At 37.4% G+C, this 20,242-nt stretch overlaps 1 protein-coding gene across 5 annotated transcripts in view; it reads left to right on the top strand.

Moving 5' to 3' along the window:
* Positions 1–20,242, top strand: part of FAM169A (family with sequence similarity 169 member A) — a 95,949-nt gene that overhangs the window by 66,620 nt on the left and 9,087 nt on the right. For all 5 annotated transcript variants that reach the window (XM_049865744.1, XM_049865754.1, XM_049865782.1 and 2 more), the window contains 5 exons: positions 3,956–4,084; positions 4,777–4,889; positions 10,384–10,423; positions 10,964–11,114; positions 16,906–17,062. In XM_049865744.1, coding sequence (XP_049721701.1) covers positions 3,956–4,084; positions 4,777–4,889; positions 10,384–10,423; positions 10,964–11,114; positions 16,906–17,062 — 590 coding nt within the window. The remainder of the gene's footprint in view (positions 1–3,955; positions 4,085–4,776; positions 4,890–10,383; positions 10,424–10,963; positions 11,115–16,905; positions 17,063–20,242) is intronic.

Here is a 20,242-nt window from a genome sequence, read left to right as displayed (position 1 = left end):
ATGTTTAACCTTTGGAGGAACTGCCAGACTGTTTTTCAAAGTGCTGCACCATTTTACATTTCTGTCAACATTTTATATTTCCACCCACTCACTGAAACTTATTATTATCTTTCTTTTTTATTACAGCCATCCTAGTGAGGTAGTATCACATTATAGTTTTGATTTGTGTTTCCCTAATGTTTTTTTTTTTTTAATGGCTAATAATGTTGAGCATCTTTTCATGTGTTCATTGGCCATTTGTATATCTTCTTTGAAGAAATGCCTTTTCAGATCCTTTGCCCATTTAAAAAATTTTTTTTTGCAGTGGGGGCTTTATGGTAGCTCTGTGGTATAAAGTATAAGGTAACATACTCATGTACCATCCAGCTTGAGAAATGGATCCTTGCCAACATAGTGGGAGCTTCTGTGTACTCCTCCTAATTAGATTCTTTTCTTCCCTGATACAAGCACTATGCTAAATTTGGCATTTATCTTTTCTTATACTTTTGATACATGTGTATATGTCTTCAAACAATGTATCGTATTATTTTGCATATTTAAAAGCTATATGAGTAGTTTTTAATTATGAATTCCTCTGCAGTTTTCTTTCTTCATTCAGCGTTATGTTTGTGGTATTCATCCAGGTAGCTACATGTAGCTCTATTCATTTTTTAATGCTGTTTAGTATTCAATTGTATGGATGTAGAATGTTGGCAATATTTTAAAAACCAGTAGTGGATTTATTTTTCAATTGTGTAAAACTCATACAGCTTCTTAATGAAATCAGATTTCTTCAAGGAAAATAATTTCTTTGGAAACTTATATAATATGCCATTGATTTCATTCTGCTACCAGATGTTTGTTTCTTTTGAAAGGATATTTTTGTTCTAAGTCCTCTCCCTCTTTTTTTTTAATTGTGGTAAAACTATATATAAGAAAACATTTGCTATTTCAACATATTTTACATGCACAATTCAGTGACGTTGTGTTCACCATATTATACAGCCATCACCACTGTTCATTTTCAGTTTTTTTTATTACCCGTAACAGTAAAAACTCGGTTCCCTTTAAAGCACTAACCCCTTCTTTCCCCCTCCCTCCTGCCCCTAATACCCAACTAATAACTACTAATAAACTTTGGTTTCTGTACATTTGCCTCTTCTAGATATTTCACAGAAGTGGGATCATACAATATTTGTCATTTTATATCTGACTTATTTCACTTAGTGTAATGTTTTCGAGATTGATCCATGTTATAGCATTTATCACAACTTCATTTCTGTTTATGACTGAGTAAAATTTCATTGTGTGGCTATACCACATTTTGTTTATTCATTCATCTTTTGATGAACTTCAAAATTGTTTACACCTTTTGACTATTGTGAAAAGTACAGTGAGCATTGGTATATAAGTTTGTGCTTGTGTTCCTGCTTTCAGTTCTTTTGAGTTTATACCTAGGAGTGGAATTGCTGGCTTATATGGTAATTCTATGTTTAACTCTTTGAGAAACTGTCAAACTGTTTTACACAGTGGCTGCAAGGAATCCCACCGGCTATGGATAAGGGGTCCAATTTGCTCACATCCTTGCCAACACTTACTGTTTTCCATTTTTCTTCACCCTCTTCCTACTCAGTAGCCATCCTAGTGAGTGTGCAGTGGTTTTGATTTTGCATTTCCCTGATGACTATTGATGTTGAGCATCTTTTCACATGCTTGTCGGCCATTTGTATATCCTAGTCTTCCGCATTCTTTTAACATCAAAGGTTATCCAGAAAACCGGAAACAAGTGTTACATGCCCATCTTGAATCGTAGTTTCATTCTAGACCCATACCTGAGAGTGGGATGAGCGTTGTATGCCCTTGGATAAACCTCTCTACTCTCAAAGTAAAATAATGGTTTACCAAATTTGGGGAGGAATGCAGAGAGATTCATTGCAGGCAGAATCTCTTAATCCTTACTTTCTTCTAGTATTCTAATGGTAAAGAAACTGAATACCAAATGAATTTCAGATGTGTATCATCCAATTTCTTTCTTTCTATGAAGTCTTGGTGTGCTTGAATTCTTTATTTTTTGCTTCAGTTTAGAGAGTCCCTGACAGTGTTTTATTTAAATCATTTGTATAATTTTATGACTTTTTTGAATGTAAAAATAATGACTGCAAGAATTAAGAATAGAAATTTTAAGAGTTCTATTTCAGACAATTTGGTGTTTTAACTCTTGAACAGTATTTCATTGTATAACTAATTTATTTATATAGCCCCCCCCATTGATGGACACTTTTATTGTCCTCCCACCCCTGGTTTAAAAACAGTATTTTAAGGAACATTATAAATGTCTTCTGGTGCATAAGCGTATACTTAGAAGTATGTGCCTAAAATGGAGCTGGATCATAAAATATATCTTTTCAACTTTACTGTTACAAAAATGTTCTCCCACCAACAGAGTGTGGGATTTCCATTTCCCTAAATTCTTCTTGATGCTCTTTATTATCTGATGGATGTAAAAATGGTATCTTTTTATTTTATATTTCCTTAGCGGCTAGAGACATTTATCATCTTTATCTTTGTTTATCGACCACTCAAATTTTATTATATTTAAATTTCCTGTTCCTAGTCTGTCCGTTTTTCGTTGGGATTATTTTGTCTTTTTCTAATTAAGTTTTTGCAGTTCTTTATATGTTCTGGTGCCCTTTGGCACAATGTTTAAGAGCTCTGCTGCTAATCAAAAGGTCAGCAGTTCAAATCCACCAGCCACTCCTTGGAAACCCTATGGCACAGTTCTATTCTGTCCTATAAGGTTGCTATGAGTTGGAATCAACTCGACAGCAGTGGACTTTTTTCTTTTTTGGTTTTCTGTGTTCTGGATACTGATACTTTGTTTTATTCTAAATATTTCCCAATCTGTGTTTTTATGATTTCTTTTTTTTAATATAGAACCATGCAGTCCAATACAGTAGCCACCAATTTAAATAGGATATAGTTTAAGTTGTGTAAAATTATAAATTAAGTTCCTCAGTAGCCACATGTGGCTAGCAGCTACTGTGTTTGGACAGTGCTGATATAGAACAGTTCCGTTATCACAGAAAGTTCTCTTGCACAGACTGGATAATGTAGGTTTTAAATTTAAACAGACTCATCATAATTTTTCATTATGAAGTGTGATTGTTGTATCTTTCGTAAGAAATTCTTCATTATCTTAATGTTCTAGGGATATTCTCCTATTTTTTTTAATATTTTGTTTTTTACATTAGGTCTAGAATTTATTTCTATGAATGTGAGGTCAAGATCTGACTTAATGTTTTCTGTATGGATTTCTATTCCAGCACCATTATTGAATACTGTATCTGTTTTCTGCTGAAATGTAACGCCTTCTCTGTCGTTTGCCAAGTTTTAGTGTATGTGTGGTTCTTTCCTTGTCTTTTTTTCCCTGATATTTAATTTTTTTGCTTGTTTTTAACATATCCTCATGTGAATACCAGATTGTTTTAATTACTTTGGCTTGATAATGACTCTTGATACTTGCTATCCTTATTTTTCACCTCCAAAATTATCCTGAATAGTCTTTCTTGACCCTTTGGTCTTTCATTTTGAATTTGGGATCAAGTTGTGGCAAGTTCCACTGAAAAACAAACCCTGTTGAGATTTTGTTTGAAATTGCATGGAATTTAGAGATTCATTTGGTGAGAATTACTGGTTTCATGCTATCAGTTGAGTCTGACAATCCTTTTATTCTTCTTTTATGTCTTTCAGTAACATTTAGTAATTTCTTCTTAATGGTTAAAGAGGGAAAAAAAAGGCAGGGGAGGGATAGGGAACTTGTCCTAGTAGATTTGAAGAATCATTATAAAGCTACATTAATAAAATAGTCTTTTTTTAGGATTTTTATGCATAAATGAAACTGCTGTATGATTTTCTTTTCTTGAGTTGCCTTGGTGTTATTTTGATATCAGGATTATGCTAGACCTGTGTTTTTCAGCTTGCAAGCAATACTTTGAAAAGTATCCAGGAGATCATGAACTCCTTTGGGAAGTTGAAGGTGTTGGACACTGGTACCAGAGAATACCGATTACCAGAGCGTTACAAAGAGAAACACTTAAAATTTCAGGTAAGAATGCTTCAGTTTCAACACAAATTTGACTTAAAAAGGCTAATAGTGGTTGTGTCTTATGGTAGAGAGTAGTGGTGTGGTGTGATGTGTTCTGTCTGTAACAGACCCCCTTGTCAGAAGTTGGAGTTTTTATTTGGGATTAGCATTTGAATCACTAATAATAACGGGACTTCGAATAGCCCAGTTGAATGTAGGAGCCTAATAGGAATTGGAAGGAGCCCTGGTGGTGCAGTGGTTAAAATGGGTGGTTCGAACCCGCCAGCTCTTCTGTGGGAGAAAGATGTGGCAGTCTCCTTCTGTAAAGATTCACAGCCTTGCGAACTCTATGGAGCAGTTCTCTTCTGTTGTATAGGGTCACTGTGGGTTGGAATCGACTTGATGGCAAAGGGTAGTAGGAATTGGTGGGTAAGAAATAGACAGAGATTATTAAAATAGCAAGACTAGGCATCAAGGGATTGAAGGTAGCTCCCAATCATATCTCTCCCTAAAATCACTAAATACAGATAACTCTTTATAGTTGCAGGATTTCACTTTATGATATTGGTGAAGAGAACATCCTGTCCCTAGATTTTCAACACCGTTCTGTCTAGGCTCTTTTCCAAGGCTCTTATGAACATCAGTACAGACAATGTTACAATTAAAACCAAATACTGATTGGTTTGCAACTTTTAAAATTCTTCTGTATGCAGCAGTTCCTCAAAACGAAGCTAAAAGACCTGTGTCGGGAGAATATGGTCTTGCACCTGTTCCAGAATACGAAGCAGGAGCTGGAGGCAGTCAGTCTAGTGAAGTGCAGCTAACTGTAGGTACACTGTGTGTTTGCTGTAGGAGATGGTTTTTATGTGTTTCTTAAAAATAGATTCCACTTGTGTTTAGATTTTTAAATGTTATAGTTCATTCAGCCAACTAATTTTTACTGTGTTAGTTTTCTTGGTGCTGTTTATTAATTGATGACTTTGAAGGAAAATGTTAATTTGTTCAAGATAATTTTATAATTTCTAATGATTCGACCAAAAAATTCAGAATTACTAAGGATTTCATTTCTTTGAAAAATCATCTTAATGATGTTAACAGCATTATATGCTAGTTGAAGGTAATGTGGAAAACACATAAAATCATATAAGAAAATAAAAGTCTGTAATACCACCACCCAGATATATCGACTATTAACATTTTCATATATGTACTGAATATGACAAAATACGTATCTGCACACATAATATTTTTGTTTTTATTTTCTTACGCTGCCACTAAATGCTTTTCTTCATTATTGTAATATTGTAAGCATTTTCTATGCCATTACCGTTTTAAAACATAATTGGTAAATAGCACACCATTCTATTATATGTAAATACCATAATTTATTTCCTTAATATAGGATATTGAACTTTTACATTTATAAGTGGCTCAGTTATTTCATTATGCATATAAATTCCCAGACGTGGAATTAATAGTAGGTCAGAGTTTATGAAGTTGTTGTGGAAAGTTTCAGGTTATATGCTGGGTCTTTTGTAGGAGATAATGGCACTTTTCAAATATTTGGTACCCTGAATAGTAGAAGGCTAGGTCCCATTACAGTGCAGTCCAGAGGACTTACCAGAACCTTTTCTAGAACTGATACTTTGTGGTTCTTGATATTACTTAAAATATGGGTCTGTTGAATGACTTCTAGAAATCTGTCTTGTTTTTTGCGGCTTTGTTGTGACGGCATCTGTTACAGTCGTAGTTTGTTTTGTACATGTACATCTGAGTATATTTGTAGTGAGTGTTGAATGTGTGTGTAAATGCATGTGCATTTCAGAGACAGGTGCTTTGGGGAATTGATTTGTGTTTATTTCCTGTCTCAGCATAAAAGTTGACTATTTGAGTGGGTCAGGCATCAGCTGGAGGCTTCTCCTGACTCATATGCTTGCAAGGACTGAGGAACCCAGAATCAGCAGGTCAGATGACAGGCTGCTGGCGCACAGGCCTGTGGAGCTGGTGAATCCCAAAGTTGGCAGATCAGGTGCCAGGTTGCTGGCTCAAGTTCCAAGAACTAGGGGTCAGATGAAGACAAGCTGGAAATAGGATCCACAGCAAGCAAGTGAGCTTTGCCAGAAAGTCCATATATTCATTGGATGCAGGCCACATCCCTGAGGAAATTACCCTTACAACTGATGAGCTAATCACATCATGGAGGTGATTACATTATGTTATAAAATGAAGGATAATTATATCAGATCAGAAAATGGAAGATAATTACATAATACTGTGAATCAGGGCCTAGTCAAGTTGACGCATAACATTGTCACAGTCTACCGCTTGTCAACTGGGTACCTGTACACATCTCCTTAAACCATACATAATCTCTAAATAAAGACAATTATAAAGTCATGCTTGTGCCTAACACGATAAATTACAGTCCATATTCCTCAGGTATACTCAGGTTCATTTAGTACTGGGCAGGTATCATAAAATCAAGGCAAGTATTGTAAAGATAGAAAAATATGTTTCTCTCATACATGTAATGACAGCAATTATTTATTAAGTATAACTATATTAAGCCAAATATTTTTAAATGTCGTTGTGAGGACAACACAGTAAGCTGCACTATAGAAGGGGCAAGGTGGACAAACCCCACCTTTATCAGTAACTGCGTGGAAAGGATCAGCATGAATTCACTTCTCACCTGGAAATGAATCTAGGCTTCACTGTCTCACATTTCCATTCCTCGTTGCTAGGCACTTCGGTGGTAAAAACCCTCTCTCACGTCCTAACCACCCAAAGTTAGGTCAGACCTCATTTGTGGTTCTCCTGAGTTGGGTCAAAACACCCTTGGTCACCTGAGGCCAGGCCAGCGGGGAGCAGCCATATGGTTGGGAGCCTGCACAACTCCCTGTACTTCAGACCAGCTGGCTTCTCTTTCTTTTTCCCTGTCTCTTTCTCTAGTCTCCTGGACTAGTTCACAAGCTAGAAGGACTCTATCCTTCATCGACTGCCCTGCAGCATTTCTCTATTACACAAATCGACTCTGTACTGCCAGCCCGTGCCATTTCATTGCCCCTGTGGGTTCATTAATTCTCTAGATTGGCTCACAAAGTTCACAGAGACTGTTACCTACCTATAGTTACAGTTAACCCACTTGTTATAAACAAAGGATACAAGTGCAGAGACATATCAGGCAAGGTCTCAGCGTGAGGGTTCCATTGTTCACAGGGATGTTCCATACCCTCTCCTGTTTATACATGTTCTCACCAAGCCAGGAAGCCCCAAAGACAGAGCTCCAAGGTCCAGAGTTCCCTAGTCATTAGGACCTCAACGAATATGTATAACTGGAGCCTTAATGCATACTTATAATCATACAATCAGTGAATATGCATGACTGCATCATGTCTCCTCCCTTCCCGAAGTTAGTTTGCCAGATATAGGGGCCTGTGTAGTCCCTACTTGCCTGTCTATTTTAGAAAGACACACACAGAAAAAAAAATTGCTGTCAAGTCAGTTCCAACTCATAGTGACCTTATAGGAGAGAGTAGAACTGCCCCCTAGGGTTTCCACAGAGCAGCTGGTGGATTAGAACTGCCAGCCTTTTAACCACTTAATCATTGTGCTTAACCACTGCTCCACAGGGGTCCTAGAAAGACAAAACCCAAAAAAAAACAAAAAAAAAACAACCATTGCCATCGAGTGGATTCTGACTCATAGTGACCCTATAGGACAGAGTAGAACCACCTCATAGAGTTTCCAAGGGGTGCCTGGGGGATTCCAACTGCCGACCTTTTGGTTAGCAGCAATAGCTCTTAACCACTGCACCACCAGGGTTTCCAAGAGCACCTTAATTGCTCAGGCTTTTTTCAGAAAATGAAACAAAAGTCTGAACTTAGTTGTTTGTCCCACAGTCATGTTAAAAAAAAAAAAAAAGACAGTTGCCATCGAGTCATTCTAATTCATGGCAACCCTATGTGTGTCAGAGTAGAACTGTGCTCTCTAGGGATTTTAATGGCTGATTTTTCAGAAGTAGATCACTAGACCTTTCTTTTAAGGTGCCTCTGTGTGGACTCCAACCTCCAACCTTTTAGTTAACAGCCGAGTGTGTTAATCGTTTGTACCACCCAGGGACTCCAAGTATCACGTTGGTGAGAATATATTACAATGGAGCCATTTCATGAGGTTGGCAGCCTAAATTAGATTTTCTTTCATTTTAGAAATTCATTTTCTTCATGTTACTTTAACATTTTATTTAGTTCAGGGAAAATATTTACTTCTCATATTGAACTATTTATTTTGTGTCTCTTTTTATCAGTAACCACACAGGGAAGTAGTTTTGTTTATTTTAACCACATGATTTATTCTTTAGGTAATGATGGTATTTTGATTTGCTTTTTCCTATTTTTTGTACATGAAACTTTATATTTACTTCTCTTTTGATGGAGCTCTGGTCGTGCAGTGGCTAAAAGCTATGGCCTCTTACCAAAAAGGTCAGTAGTTCGAATCCACCAGCCGCTCCTTGGAAACCCTATGGGGCAGTTCTACTCTGTCCTATAGTGTTGTTATGAGTCAGATTCGACTCGACAGCAATGAGTTTGGGTTTTTGGTTTTTCTCTTATGATACTGTTTGTACTTTGTGTTAATTTATTTTTCCCTTTTTTAGTTGAGCTACAGGCTTCTCGATGGTAGAATTTTTATCTTACCATCTTTCATATAGTTGTGTATGCCTTTATAAACAGACTTCTTTGAAGTCCATGTGCCTGCCATATTGTAGGATTTCAATAAATGCAGTTAAGTGTGAATGAGTGGATGTCAATTGTTTACATTTACATAATAAAGTAGATACTGTGGTAAACACTGGTCATACAAAGGGAAGATGTGGTTCTTACATATGTAGGAGAATGTAGTGGTCCGCTATAGGAAATAGGTAAGTAAACATATGTAGGAGAATGTAGTGGTCCGCTATAGGAAATAGGTAAGTAAACGGATACACTACCACCACCAGTTGCTGTCTAGTCAGCTTCGACTTGTGGCAGCCTCATGTATGTCAGAGTAGAGCCATGGTCCATGAGGTTTTCAGTGGCTGAGTTTTTGCAAGTAGATTGCCAGACCTTTTTTCTGAGGTGTCTCTGGTTGGACTTGAACTTCTAGCCTTTTTGGGTAGCAGATGAGCATGTTAACTGTACTACCCAGGGATTCCATTAATAGAGCATATAGCAAGTGATTGGAGGCACATTGCAGAGTATGACTAACTCTACCTAAGAACTGGAATAGAGGAAGTAGTAACCAAGTTGACTTTTGAAGTATGAAGGTGAGTTCAATGACAAGGGTTGTTATGGTATTTCAAACAGAAGATAACATGTAGAAAAACACAGAAGTGTGAAAGAAAATGGCATGTTTGGGGAACTGCAAGAAGTTCAGTGTGGCTAAAGCTGAGGATACTGTTGGGAATGGTAGGGAAAGAACCTGGAGCAAAAGAGAGATCACGTTAAGGGAGGCCATTTGAAGAGGTTGGGTGTTTGTGTTCTATGCGGTGATAAGCCATTAAAGGCTTCTTGGCCCCAAAAGCAAAACGAGTTGCATAATTTAGAAATATCACTCTCATTAGGTTGGAAGAGATTAGAAGGGATGTGATTGGAACGAGGGGTACCAGTGAGGAGGCTGTTGAAATGTTTCATGTTAAAGATGATAAAGGTTGAACTAAAGCAATGATAATACAAAGGAGGAGGCAGTTTTGAGAGATTCTTCGAAGTTAAAACTGGTAGGCTTTGTGATTGATTGAATGAGGGATAAGAACTGTCACTGCTGCCTCTTCTGGCTAGAATGACTGAATTGTTATTGCCGTTAATCAAGATAGGGAATAATATTAGGGAAAGAGTTCAATTTGGGACATGTTAGATGTGATACATGGGAATATCCACTAGGAGGTAATCCATTAGAAGTAGAGCTTTGGAAGTCAGGAAAGAAGTTGGAGAGTTTTAAGTTGTATATTTAGATGTCAGCTAATAAATACTGAAGTTAAAATAGATAAAATTATACAGGGAGAGCATGTGGACTGAGAAGAGAAGGTTGCTGAGGACAGAATATTAAATATCTCCAGTGTGTGAGATATGTTACGTAGCTTCCTAAGTTCTCAGGCTCGTAATACACTGAGGATGTAGTATAACCTTTTTATACTGTAAGTGAAGTTTTTTTTTAAAAATTGATGTAATAAAAGAGTACAAAAAGTGCTATTTGAAAAATGTTTTAAAAGTTTGAAGCTGTGAGTGAATTAGAGGGAGGAAAAAATGGTTTAAATGTTTGGATTTTAATCTACATCTCTGTTTTAGATTGATTCTCTAAAAGATGCCTTTGCAAGCACGTCTGAAGGTAAGCAGTTAAACCGATCTGTCAATAAATGTTTGAGACACTTAGAATTAGCAACAAGTGAGAGAGTGTGTGGTGGGGGAGGGGGAGATGCGTCAGAATAAGTGAAGACTTTCTAGCACTAAAATCTAGACCTGGGTTTTAATGCCACCACTGCCACTGATTTTACTGTGAGAACACTGCGTAAGTTACTGTACCTCTCTTTCCCTCATTTCCTTACCTGTAAAATAGAGAAAATAATGTCTGCCATCTTTATCTTCCAATATTATTGGGAGAGAATATATGTGAAAATACAGAAATATTTTGCAAAGCTCAAGGTAACATGAAAATGTGAGGAATGAATATTGACAAAGTGATTTTATACTTTGGAAAAATACACTGACATGTTTTCTTAGCCTGACTTCAATGATGGAAGGGTATATCTGTATAATAGTGAAGGGATAGATGTAAATTAGCATACTCCTAACAGTTCTGTGTATTTTAATATCTAATCCTTTGAATGCATAACGAATTGAGTGTAGTTTTGCTTTTTTTTTCCCTCAGGTCATGGTAAAACACCTGTTTCCACTCGTAGTAGAAGCAGTCAGCTAAAGCGGCCAAAGATTGGAAAGAGGTTTCAGGATTCTGAATTTAGTAGTTCTCAAGGCGAAGATGAAAAGACCTCCCATACTTTACCTGCAGCTTCAATAAACAAGTAAAAGTTCTTTATTCTCATTGTTTTGTTTATTCTTATTTTCATTTTATTAGAATTTAGTGTTTAAGGTGGAGGCTATTACATTGTTGATATAGATGACGTTGGGTATAGAAGCTTGCATTTGAATTCTTCTACAGGGTTGTATCATCAGTCAGAACAAGGCCAAGAGTGACTGTGGAACAGACCATCAATTGCTCTTATGAAACTTCAAGTTGAAGCTGAAGAAAATTAAAACAAGTCCACAAGAGCCAAAGTATGACCTTGAGTATATCCCACCTGAATTTGGAGACCATCCAAGAATGGATTTGATGCATTGAACATTAATGACCGAAGACCACAGATGAGTTGTGGAATGATGTCAAAACATAATACGTGAAGAATGCAAAAGGTCATTAAAAATACAGGAAAGAAAGAAAAGACCAAAATGAATGTCAGAAGAGACTCTGGAACTTGCTCTTGAACATAGAGCAGCTAAAGTGAGTAGAAGAAATGGTGAAGTAAAAGAGCTGAACAGAAGATTTCAAAGGGTGGCTCAAGAAGACAAAGTATTATAGTGAAATGTGCAAAGACATGGATTAGAAAGCCAAAAGGAAGAACACACTCGACAGTTCTCAAGCTGAAGGCACTGAAGAAAAATTCAAGCCTTGAATTGCAATACTGAAGGATTCTATGGGCAAAAAATTGAGTGATGCAGGAAACATCAAAAGATGGAAAGAATGCACAGAGTCGCTTACCAAAAAGAATTGATCAGTGTTCACTCATTTCAGGAGCTAGCATATGATCAAGAACCAGTGGTATTGAAGGAAGAAGACCAAGCTGCACTAAAGACATGGGTGAAAAACAAGGCTTCAGGAATTGATGGAATCCCAGTTGAGATGTTTCTACAAACGGATTCAGTGCTGGAGTTGCTTATTTGTCTGTGCCAAGAAATTTGGAAGCTAGCAGCTATCTGGCCAGCCAACTGGAAGAGATTCATACTTGGTGCCCGTTCCAAAGAAAAGTTATCCAACAGAATGTGGAAATTATTGAACAATATCATTAGTATCACATGCAAGTAAAATTTTGCTGAAGATAATTCAAAAACGGTTGCAGCAGTACATTGACAGGGAACTGCCAGAAATTCAAGCCAGATTCAGAGGAAGATGTGGAACAAGGAAGGAATAGTAATGCTGATGTCAGATGGATCCTGGCTGAAAGCAGAGAATACAAAAAAGGTGTTTACCTATGTTTTATTGACTTTGTAAACGTATTCAACTCTGTGGATGATAACAAATTATGGATAACGTTGTGAAGCTTGGAAATTCCAGAACACTTAATTGTGTTCATATGGATCATATAAACAGGCCAAGAGGCAATCTTTTGAACGGAACAAGGGGGTACTGCATGTTTTAAAATCAGGAAAAATGTGCATTAGGGTTGTATCCTTTCACCATATTTTTTCAGTCTGTGTGCTGAGCAAAAAATCCAAGAAGCTGAACTATATGAAGAAGAACGCAGCGCCAGGATTGGAGGAAAGCTCATTAACAACCTGTGATATGCAGATAACACGACTTTGCTTGCTGAAAGTAAAGAGGACTTGAAGTACTTACAGATGAAAGTCAAAGACTCGAGCCTTCAGTATGGATTACACCTCAACTTAAAACAAAAATCCACACAACTGGACCAATAAGGAGCATCCTGATAAACGGAGAAAAGATTGAAGTTGTTAACGGTTTCATTTTACTTGAATCTAAAATCAAAGCCCATGAAAGTAGCAGTCAAGAAATCAAATGATGTATTGCATTGGGAAAATCTGCTGCACAAGACCTCTTTAAAGTGTTGAAAAGCAAAGATGTCGCTCGAGAGCTAAGATGTACCTGCCTGAAGCCATGATATTTTCAATTGCCTCATATGCATGCAAAAACTGAGTAATGAGTAAGGAAGACCAAAGAAGACTTGATCCCTTTGAATTATGATGTTGGTGAAGAATATTGAATATACCATGGACTGCCAGAAGAATGAACAAATCTGTCTTCTAAGGAGTAGGGGCAGACTGCTTTTTGGAAGCGAAGATGGTGAGACTTTGTCTCACATACTTTGGACATGTTGTTGGGAGGGGCCGGGCCAGTTCCTGGAGAAGGGGATCATGCTTGTTAAGGTAGAGGGTCAGTGAAAAAGATGAATTGACACAGTGGCTGGAACAGTGGGCTCAGACGTAGCATTGTGAGGGTGGTACGAGACTAGGCACTGTTTTGTTCTGTTGTACGTAGGGTCCTTGTGAGTCAGAAATGACTGGACAGCACCTAAGATGTCTTAGTTATGTAGTGCTGCTATAACAGAAATGCCACAAGTGGATGGCTTTAACAAAGAGAAATTTATTCTCTCACAATCCATTACACTAAATGTCCAAACTCAGGACATCAGCTCCAGGGGAGAGTCCCTCTTTGTCGGCTCTGGGAGAAGGTCCCCACCACGAACCCTCCCCCGGGCTAGGAGTCTCTCAGCGCAGGGACCCCGGGTCCAAAGGACATGGTTTTTTCCCGGCTCTTGCTTTTTTGGTGGTATGAGCTCCCACCTGTCTCTCTGCCCGCTTCTTTCTTTTACATCTCAGAAGAGATTGGCTTAAGACACTGCGTAATCCTGTAGATTTCATCAATATGACTGCCTCTAACCCATCTCACTGACATCATAGTGATAGAATTTACAACACAGGGAAATCACATCAGATGACAAAATGGTAGCAATCCTTAAAATACTGGGAATTATGACCTAGCCAAGTTGACAGATATTTTGGGGGGCACAATTTAATCTATGACATAAGAACAGTAACAACGATAGTTAGATTATTGATTATGTCTTCCAGTGGTGTCAGTATATCTTGACAATGTTATAGAGAGAAGATGGTAGTAAAAAAGTAAACTCATTGTTTAATTTCTCATGCTAGTGATGTGGGAAAATATTCTCATGATTATATATTATCCCAACTAACTCATTGTCACCAAGTTTGTGAATTTTATGGTAACTAACTGGAGCCTTGGTGGCATAATGGTTAAGAGCTACAGCTTCTAATCAGAAGATCAGCAGTTCGAATCCACCAGCTGCTCTTTGAAAACCCTGTGGGGCAGTTCTTCTCTGTCCTATAGGGTCGCTATATGTTGCTTGATGACTATAGGTTTGGTTTGGTTTGTAGTATAGCCAGAATGCTCTTTAGAAGTGAGAATGGCAAGACTTTGTCTTAGGTACTTTGGGCATGTTATCAGGAGGGACTCATCTCTGGAGAAGGGCATCATGCTTTGTAAAATAGAGGGTCAGCAGAAAAGAGGAAGACCTTCAACCAGATGGATTGACACAGTGGCTGCAACAATGGGCTCAAACACAGCAATGATTGTGAGGGTGGTACAGGATCTGGCATGTTTCGTTTTGTTGTACATAGGGTTGCTGTGAGTCAAAACTGACTTGAAACACCTAACAACAACAAATAGTTTTTTTTTTAAGAAATGCTGAAGCTTAGTTAAGGAGCTCTGGTGTTGCAGTGGTTTTATCTCTTGGCTGCTTATTGAAAGGTCGGTGGTTCGAACCCACCAGCTGCTCTGTGGAAGAATGGTGTGGCAATCTGCTTCTATAGAGATTTACAGGCCTGGAAACCCTATGAGGCAGTCCTACTCTGTCCTATAGGGTCACTGTGAGTTGGAATTGATGGCAATGGGTTTGATTTTGGTTTGAAGGTTTAATTTTTAAAAACCGTTTGTTTTCCTATAAAACAGATTGGTTTTACTGGGATACTAGATGTAATTTTTGAATTCATGATTAGCGTAGATAATGCAGCCAGTTCCTCCAGGAACTAGTAGCTAATTGAATCAGCAGAACACTTGGGTCAATACATTATTCTCTGTCTTCCTTTGAATCTTAAAGAAAACAAGATTTTTAATTTTAAAATAAAATTAAATCTTTGCCGTAATTGTCCTACAAATTGTTTCTAAGTCATCCTTCAGTTAATTCATAGCTTTACCATTTTAGCTGTCAAATGATTTTACTCAGGTAGAGAGTTCTGTAGCTGTTACACAGATTTCATTATGTAAATGATTATTGCATAATTATGCAAATATTATATTTTGATGAAAAATACATAATTTTAAAAGCAAGTACAAGTAAATATTTAAATCTAGTCAGTTATAAAGAGAATAATAGATTAGACAACCGGTTTTCTCATTGAGCAATAATTTGATGTAATATCCTTTTTAGAAGGAAATGACAGTGCATTTTAAATTGAGCATCCTAGAATTATTCTGAATTTTTGCTTTTCATAAGACTGAATGCTTGAATGCTTACTCAGACACTACGAGGAACAAAACAAGACAGACAAATAACAGTTAAGAGTGCTCTATGGTTTGTGATAGTTCTGTGGATGCTGAGTAGGGAGAGTGACTCGTAACTGGGGAAATGGAGGGAAAGTGGCCTTTGGACTAGAGCGTCAAAGAGAAGTAGAAACTCAACAAGCTGACTTGGGAAAGGAGACTTTCTGGTCCAGGGGTCCATAAACTATAGTCTATGGGCTTGCTGCCTGTTTTTGTAAATGAATTTTACTGGGACACATGCATGCTTATATGTTTATGGTTGCTTTTGTGTTACTACAGCAGAGTTGAGTAGTTGTGACAGAGATCGTATGGCCCGCGATGGTTAAAATATTTGGCCCTTTTTAGAAAAAGTTTGCCAATGTACTATCTACAGCAGGGCTGTCCAACAGAACTTCCTGCATTGGTGGAAATGGCCTGTATCTGCACTGCCCAGTATGGGAACCAGTAGCCATTGTGGCTTTTGAGCACTTGAAATGTGGCTAGTGTAACCGAGGAACTGAATTTGTAGTTTTATTTAATTTTAATGTAAATAGCAACATATATATTTGTGGTTACCATATTAGACAGTGCAGATCTAGACTAAGGGAGTAAGATGAACAAAGGCACAGAGCTAGAAGGAATGTTGATAAGGATTACTCATATCTGAGGTGAACAGTAGCATCTAATAAAAGATAAGGGTCTGGTCATGTAAGGCCTTGTATGCAAAGAAGGCGCAGTTTATTCTTTAAGCCATAGGAAAAAAAAAACTTGTTGCCGTTGAGTCTATTCCGACTCATAGTGACCCTATAGGACAGAATAGAACTGTCCTGTAGGGTTTCCAGGGAGCACCTGGTGGATTTGAACTGCTGACCTTTTGGTTAGCACTGAACCACTACACCATTAAGCCATAGAGAACCATCAGAAATTTCTGAGCTGAGCTGATAGGCATACATGTGAAAACCTTGATGAAGAATGTACAGAAAGTCCAGTGAGTTGGGAAGCAGTTACAGTGGTCCAGAGAGAATTGGGGCCTGAACTGGGGCTATGACAATGGGAATAGAAGGGTGGGGATATGTTTGAAAGGAATTTCAGAGGTAGAACTCAACTATATATTTTATTGTCCTGACGTTTTTGAAAATGAAAAGGGCATTATTAATGATTATGCCAGTCCTGGGGCAAAAGCTATAAACCTGTACTGTCGCACAGAAACTGGGATGTATGTTCACTTTGACAGAGGAAGGATCTAGCTTAGCTTACATGATTGAGAAGAAATTGATGTTATTAGTTGAGCTGAAGAACAAGGTGGGGAAAGACAACAAGTTTGTAAGAGGATAAAGAGATTAGTTTTAGACTATAGAGTCGGAAGTTGTTGACTGAACAACACTTTGTGATTTTCAAAGTGTTACTTTTTACAGGATTCCTGAAATTTTATATTCATCCTTAATAAAACAAGTAAGAATGATTTATTGTTGTTACAGGTTAGAGTCTACTGCACGCACATCAGAGAGCTCAGAAGAATTCCTAGAAGAAGAACCAGAAGAGAGTGTGGTTGAGTTTGAGGACGAAAGCAGTGATAAAGATACACGACCAACCCCAGAAACTCAGCCACACCTGGGAAAGCAAGATGGTGAAAAGGTGTGAGATCACTTGTTAAGTAAAATGAATGAAAGTGAACTAAATTTTAACTTTTTAAGTCATATATTCTTAGAAAAATATATGAACTGTTTTAGAATCTTAGAAATTGTGTTTAATGTTTAAAAAAAAACATGTATCTAAGGAACGGATAAATAAAACACAGTACATGCATACAATGAACATTTACTCAGCCATGGAGAGAATGAAGTCCTGATACATGCTACAACATGGATGAACCTTAAAACATGCTGAGTGAAATAAATCACACAGGTACAAATATTGTATGATTTCACTTATGTGACATATTTAGGATAGACAGGTGTATAAAGAGCAAAGTTTATTAGTGGTTAGCAGGAACGGGTGAGAGAGAGAAGGGGAGGAGAAAAAGGGGTCTCATTGTTTAGGGGACACTGAGCCTTCTGTTAAGGGTGATGGGAAAATTTGGAAACAGATGTTAATGACTGAACAATATGATAAATATAACTAATGTCACTGAATTGTATACATGAAGAATGTTGAAAAGGCAAACAATTTGTTACAATGTATTCACCACAGTAAAAAAATTGCCAAAATAATAAACTTGCACAGATAACCCAATTAAAAAAATATATATATATATACATATACACACACACACACATATATATAAAACCAGGTCAGATTACTGGGGTTAGGGAAAGCAATAAAGTTACAAGAATAATTTTATATATCAAACTAAGGGAGTTTATAAAAGTTTGGCAAAGATAAACTAGGGGATGTTTAAGTAGTAAGATCCCTTAAGTGCAATTAAAAATATATTTGTGAAACTGAACACACTTAAGAAAAAACTTAAATGATGTGACTATAAGATCTGCCTTATAGAACCAATTCCAGTGCCTTCAGATTCAACATGACCTTGATCGCACTCCTGTTTTAGTAAAGGATAAGAGCTAGTTACCCAGAAAAAAATTGTTAATAATCGATCTTTCAAATTCCTGAAAAAATAGGCAAACTGTACATACATGTAATTTTTCTTAAACATTAGAAAACAAATAGGCAAATGCTTTGTGACAAAGTCAACTGTTTGATATCTGGCTTTATTTCTGAAGCTATTTGAGTATTTACTGCTGTCTTTTCCTTCCTTCCTTCTTTTCAGTCTCCTGTCCTTTTCTTCTTTTTCCTTAATATCTTCATTCTTTGCTACAGATTTCTTATTTCTTCTTTGATATATACTTAAGTTTCTTGAAAAATATATTACCTGTTTGCCAAGTCCAGCCAGCAGCTGAACAAGTGAACTATATCACTGATTCTGTTTTCTTAACCTACTCCACTTTAGCTTCTGTTTCCTCTACGTTATAAAACTATACATACGTATTTTTAATAATGCCGTGTTCTGGTGAAAGTTCACACAGCAAATTAGGTTCGCATTTAACAGTTTCTGTGTATATATTTCTAACTCCAGGTCCTTGCATATTTTATTATAATACTTAGTCTTCTGAAGCCACCCTTTGAAATCTTTTCCTCAGGTCTTCTACTTCACCGTTTCTTCCATTTGCTATTCTTCGTTCAAGAGCAAGTTTCAGAGTCTCTTCTGACATCCATTTTGGTCTTTTTTTTCTTTTCTGTCTTCTTAATGGCCTTCTGCTTTCTACATGTATGATGTCCTCCCACAACTTGTTTGGTCTTCGGTTGTTAGTGTTCAGTGTGTGAAATCTATTCTTGAGATGGTCTCTCAGTTCAGGTGGTGTATACTCAAGGTCATAAATTGGCTCTTGTGAACTTGTTTTAATTTTCTTCAACTTGAGCTTGCATAGGGGCAATGGATGGTCTGTTCCCAGTGGGCCCCTGGCCGTGTGCTGACTGATGATACCGAGCTTCTCCATCATCTCTTTCCACAGATGTAGTTGATTTGGTTCTTGGATATTCCATCTGGTGAGGTCCATGTGTATAGTCACAGTTTATGTTGGTGAAAAAAGATATTCGTAATGAATAAGTCATTGATCTTTCAAAAGTCTATCTCCAGGGTCATTTCTGTCCCAAGGCCATTATTTCCAATAACTGATCCTTGTTCTTTGTTTCCAACCTTTATATTCCAGTCACCAGTAATTATCAGTGTACCTTGATTGCATGTTGATCAATTTCTCACTGCAGAAGTTGGTAAAAATCTTCCATTTCATCATCTTTGGCCTTAGTGGTTGGTGCATAAATTTGAATATTAGTTGTATTAACTGGTCTTCCTTATAGGCATATGAATATCATCCTATCACTGACAGCATTGTACTTCAGGATAGATCTTGAAGTGTTCTTTTTGATGACGAATGTGATGCCATTCCTCATCAATTTGTCATTTCCAGCATAGTAGACCATATGATTGTCTGATTCAGAATGGCCAATACCAGTCCATTTCAGCTCACTAATGACTAGGATATCCATTTTTATTTGTTCCATTTCATTTTTGACAACTTCCAGTTTTCCTAGATTCATTCTTTGTACATTCTGTGTTCTGATTATTAATGGTGCGCCTGACCCAAGCAAAGGTATTTTCAATTGCCTCCTATGCGTGAGAAAACTGGACATTGAATAAGGAAGACTGAAGAAGAATTGATGCCTTTGAATTGTGGTGTTGGCGAAGAATATTGGATATTCCATGGGCTGCCAGAAGAGTGAACAAATCTGTCTTGGAAGAAGTACAGCCAGAGTGTTCCTTAGAAGCAGGGATGGCAAGACTTTGTCTTATGTACTTTGAACATGTTATCAGGAGGGACAAGTCTTTGCAGAAGGACATCATGCTTGGTATAGTAGAGGGTCAGCAAAAAGAAGAAGACCTTCAACAAGATGGGTTGACACAGTGGCTGCAGCAGGGGCTCAAACATAGCAATGATTATGATAATGGTGCAGAACTGGGCAGTGTTTCATTCTGTTGTACATAGGATCGCTATGAGTCAGAACCAACTTGATGGCACCTAACAATGACAGATATACCTGTACATGCACATAGGATCGCTATGAGTCAGAACCAACTTGATGACACCTAACAATGACAGATACACCTGTGCATGCACATAGGATCGCCATGAGTCAGAACCAACTTGATGGCACCTAACAATGACAGATACACACCTGTACATGCACATGTGTGTACACATAGTCCTTCCTGTACACATAAATGCATGCTTATCTACCTGTGTAACCACACGTGTA

The sequence above is a fragment of the Elephas maximus genome, chromosome 2 (assembly GCF_024166365.1).
Source record: "Elephas maximus indicus isolate mEleMax1 chromosome 2, mEleMax1 primary haplotype, whole genome shotgun sequence".
Classification (NCBI taxonomy): Eukaryota; Metazoa; Chordata; class Mammalia; order Proboscidea; family Elephantidae; genus Elephas; species Elephas maximus.
The sequence above is the reverse complement of the archived record's forward strand: the minus strand, read 5'-3'. Positions and strand labels throughout refer to the sequence as shown.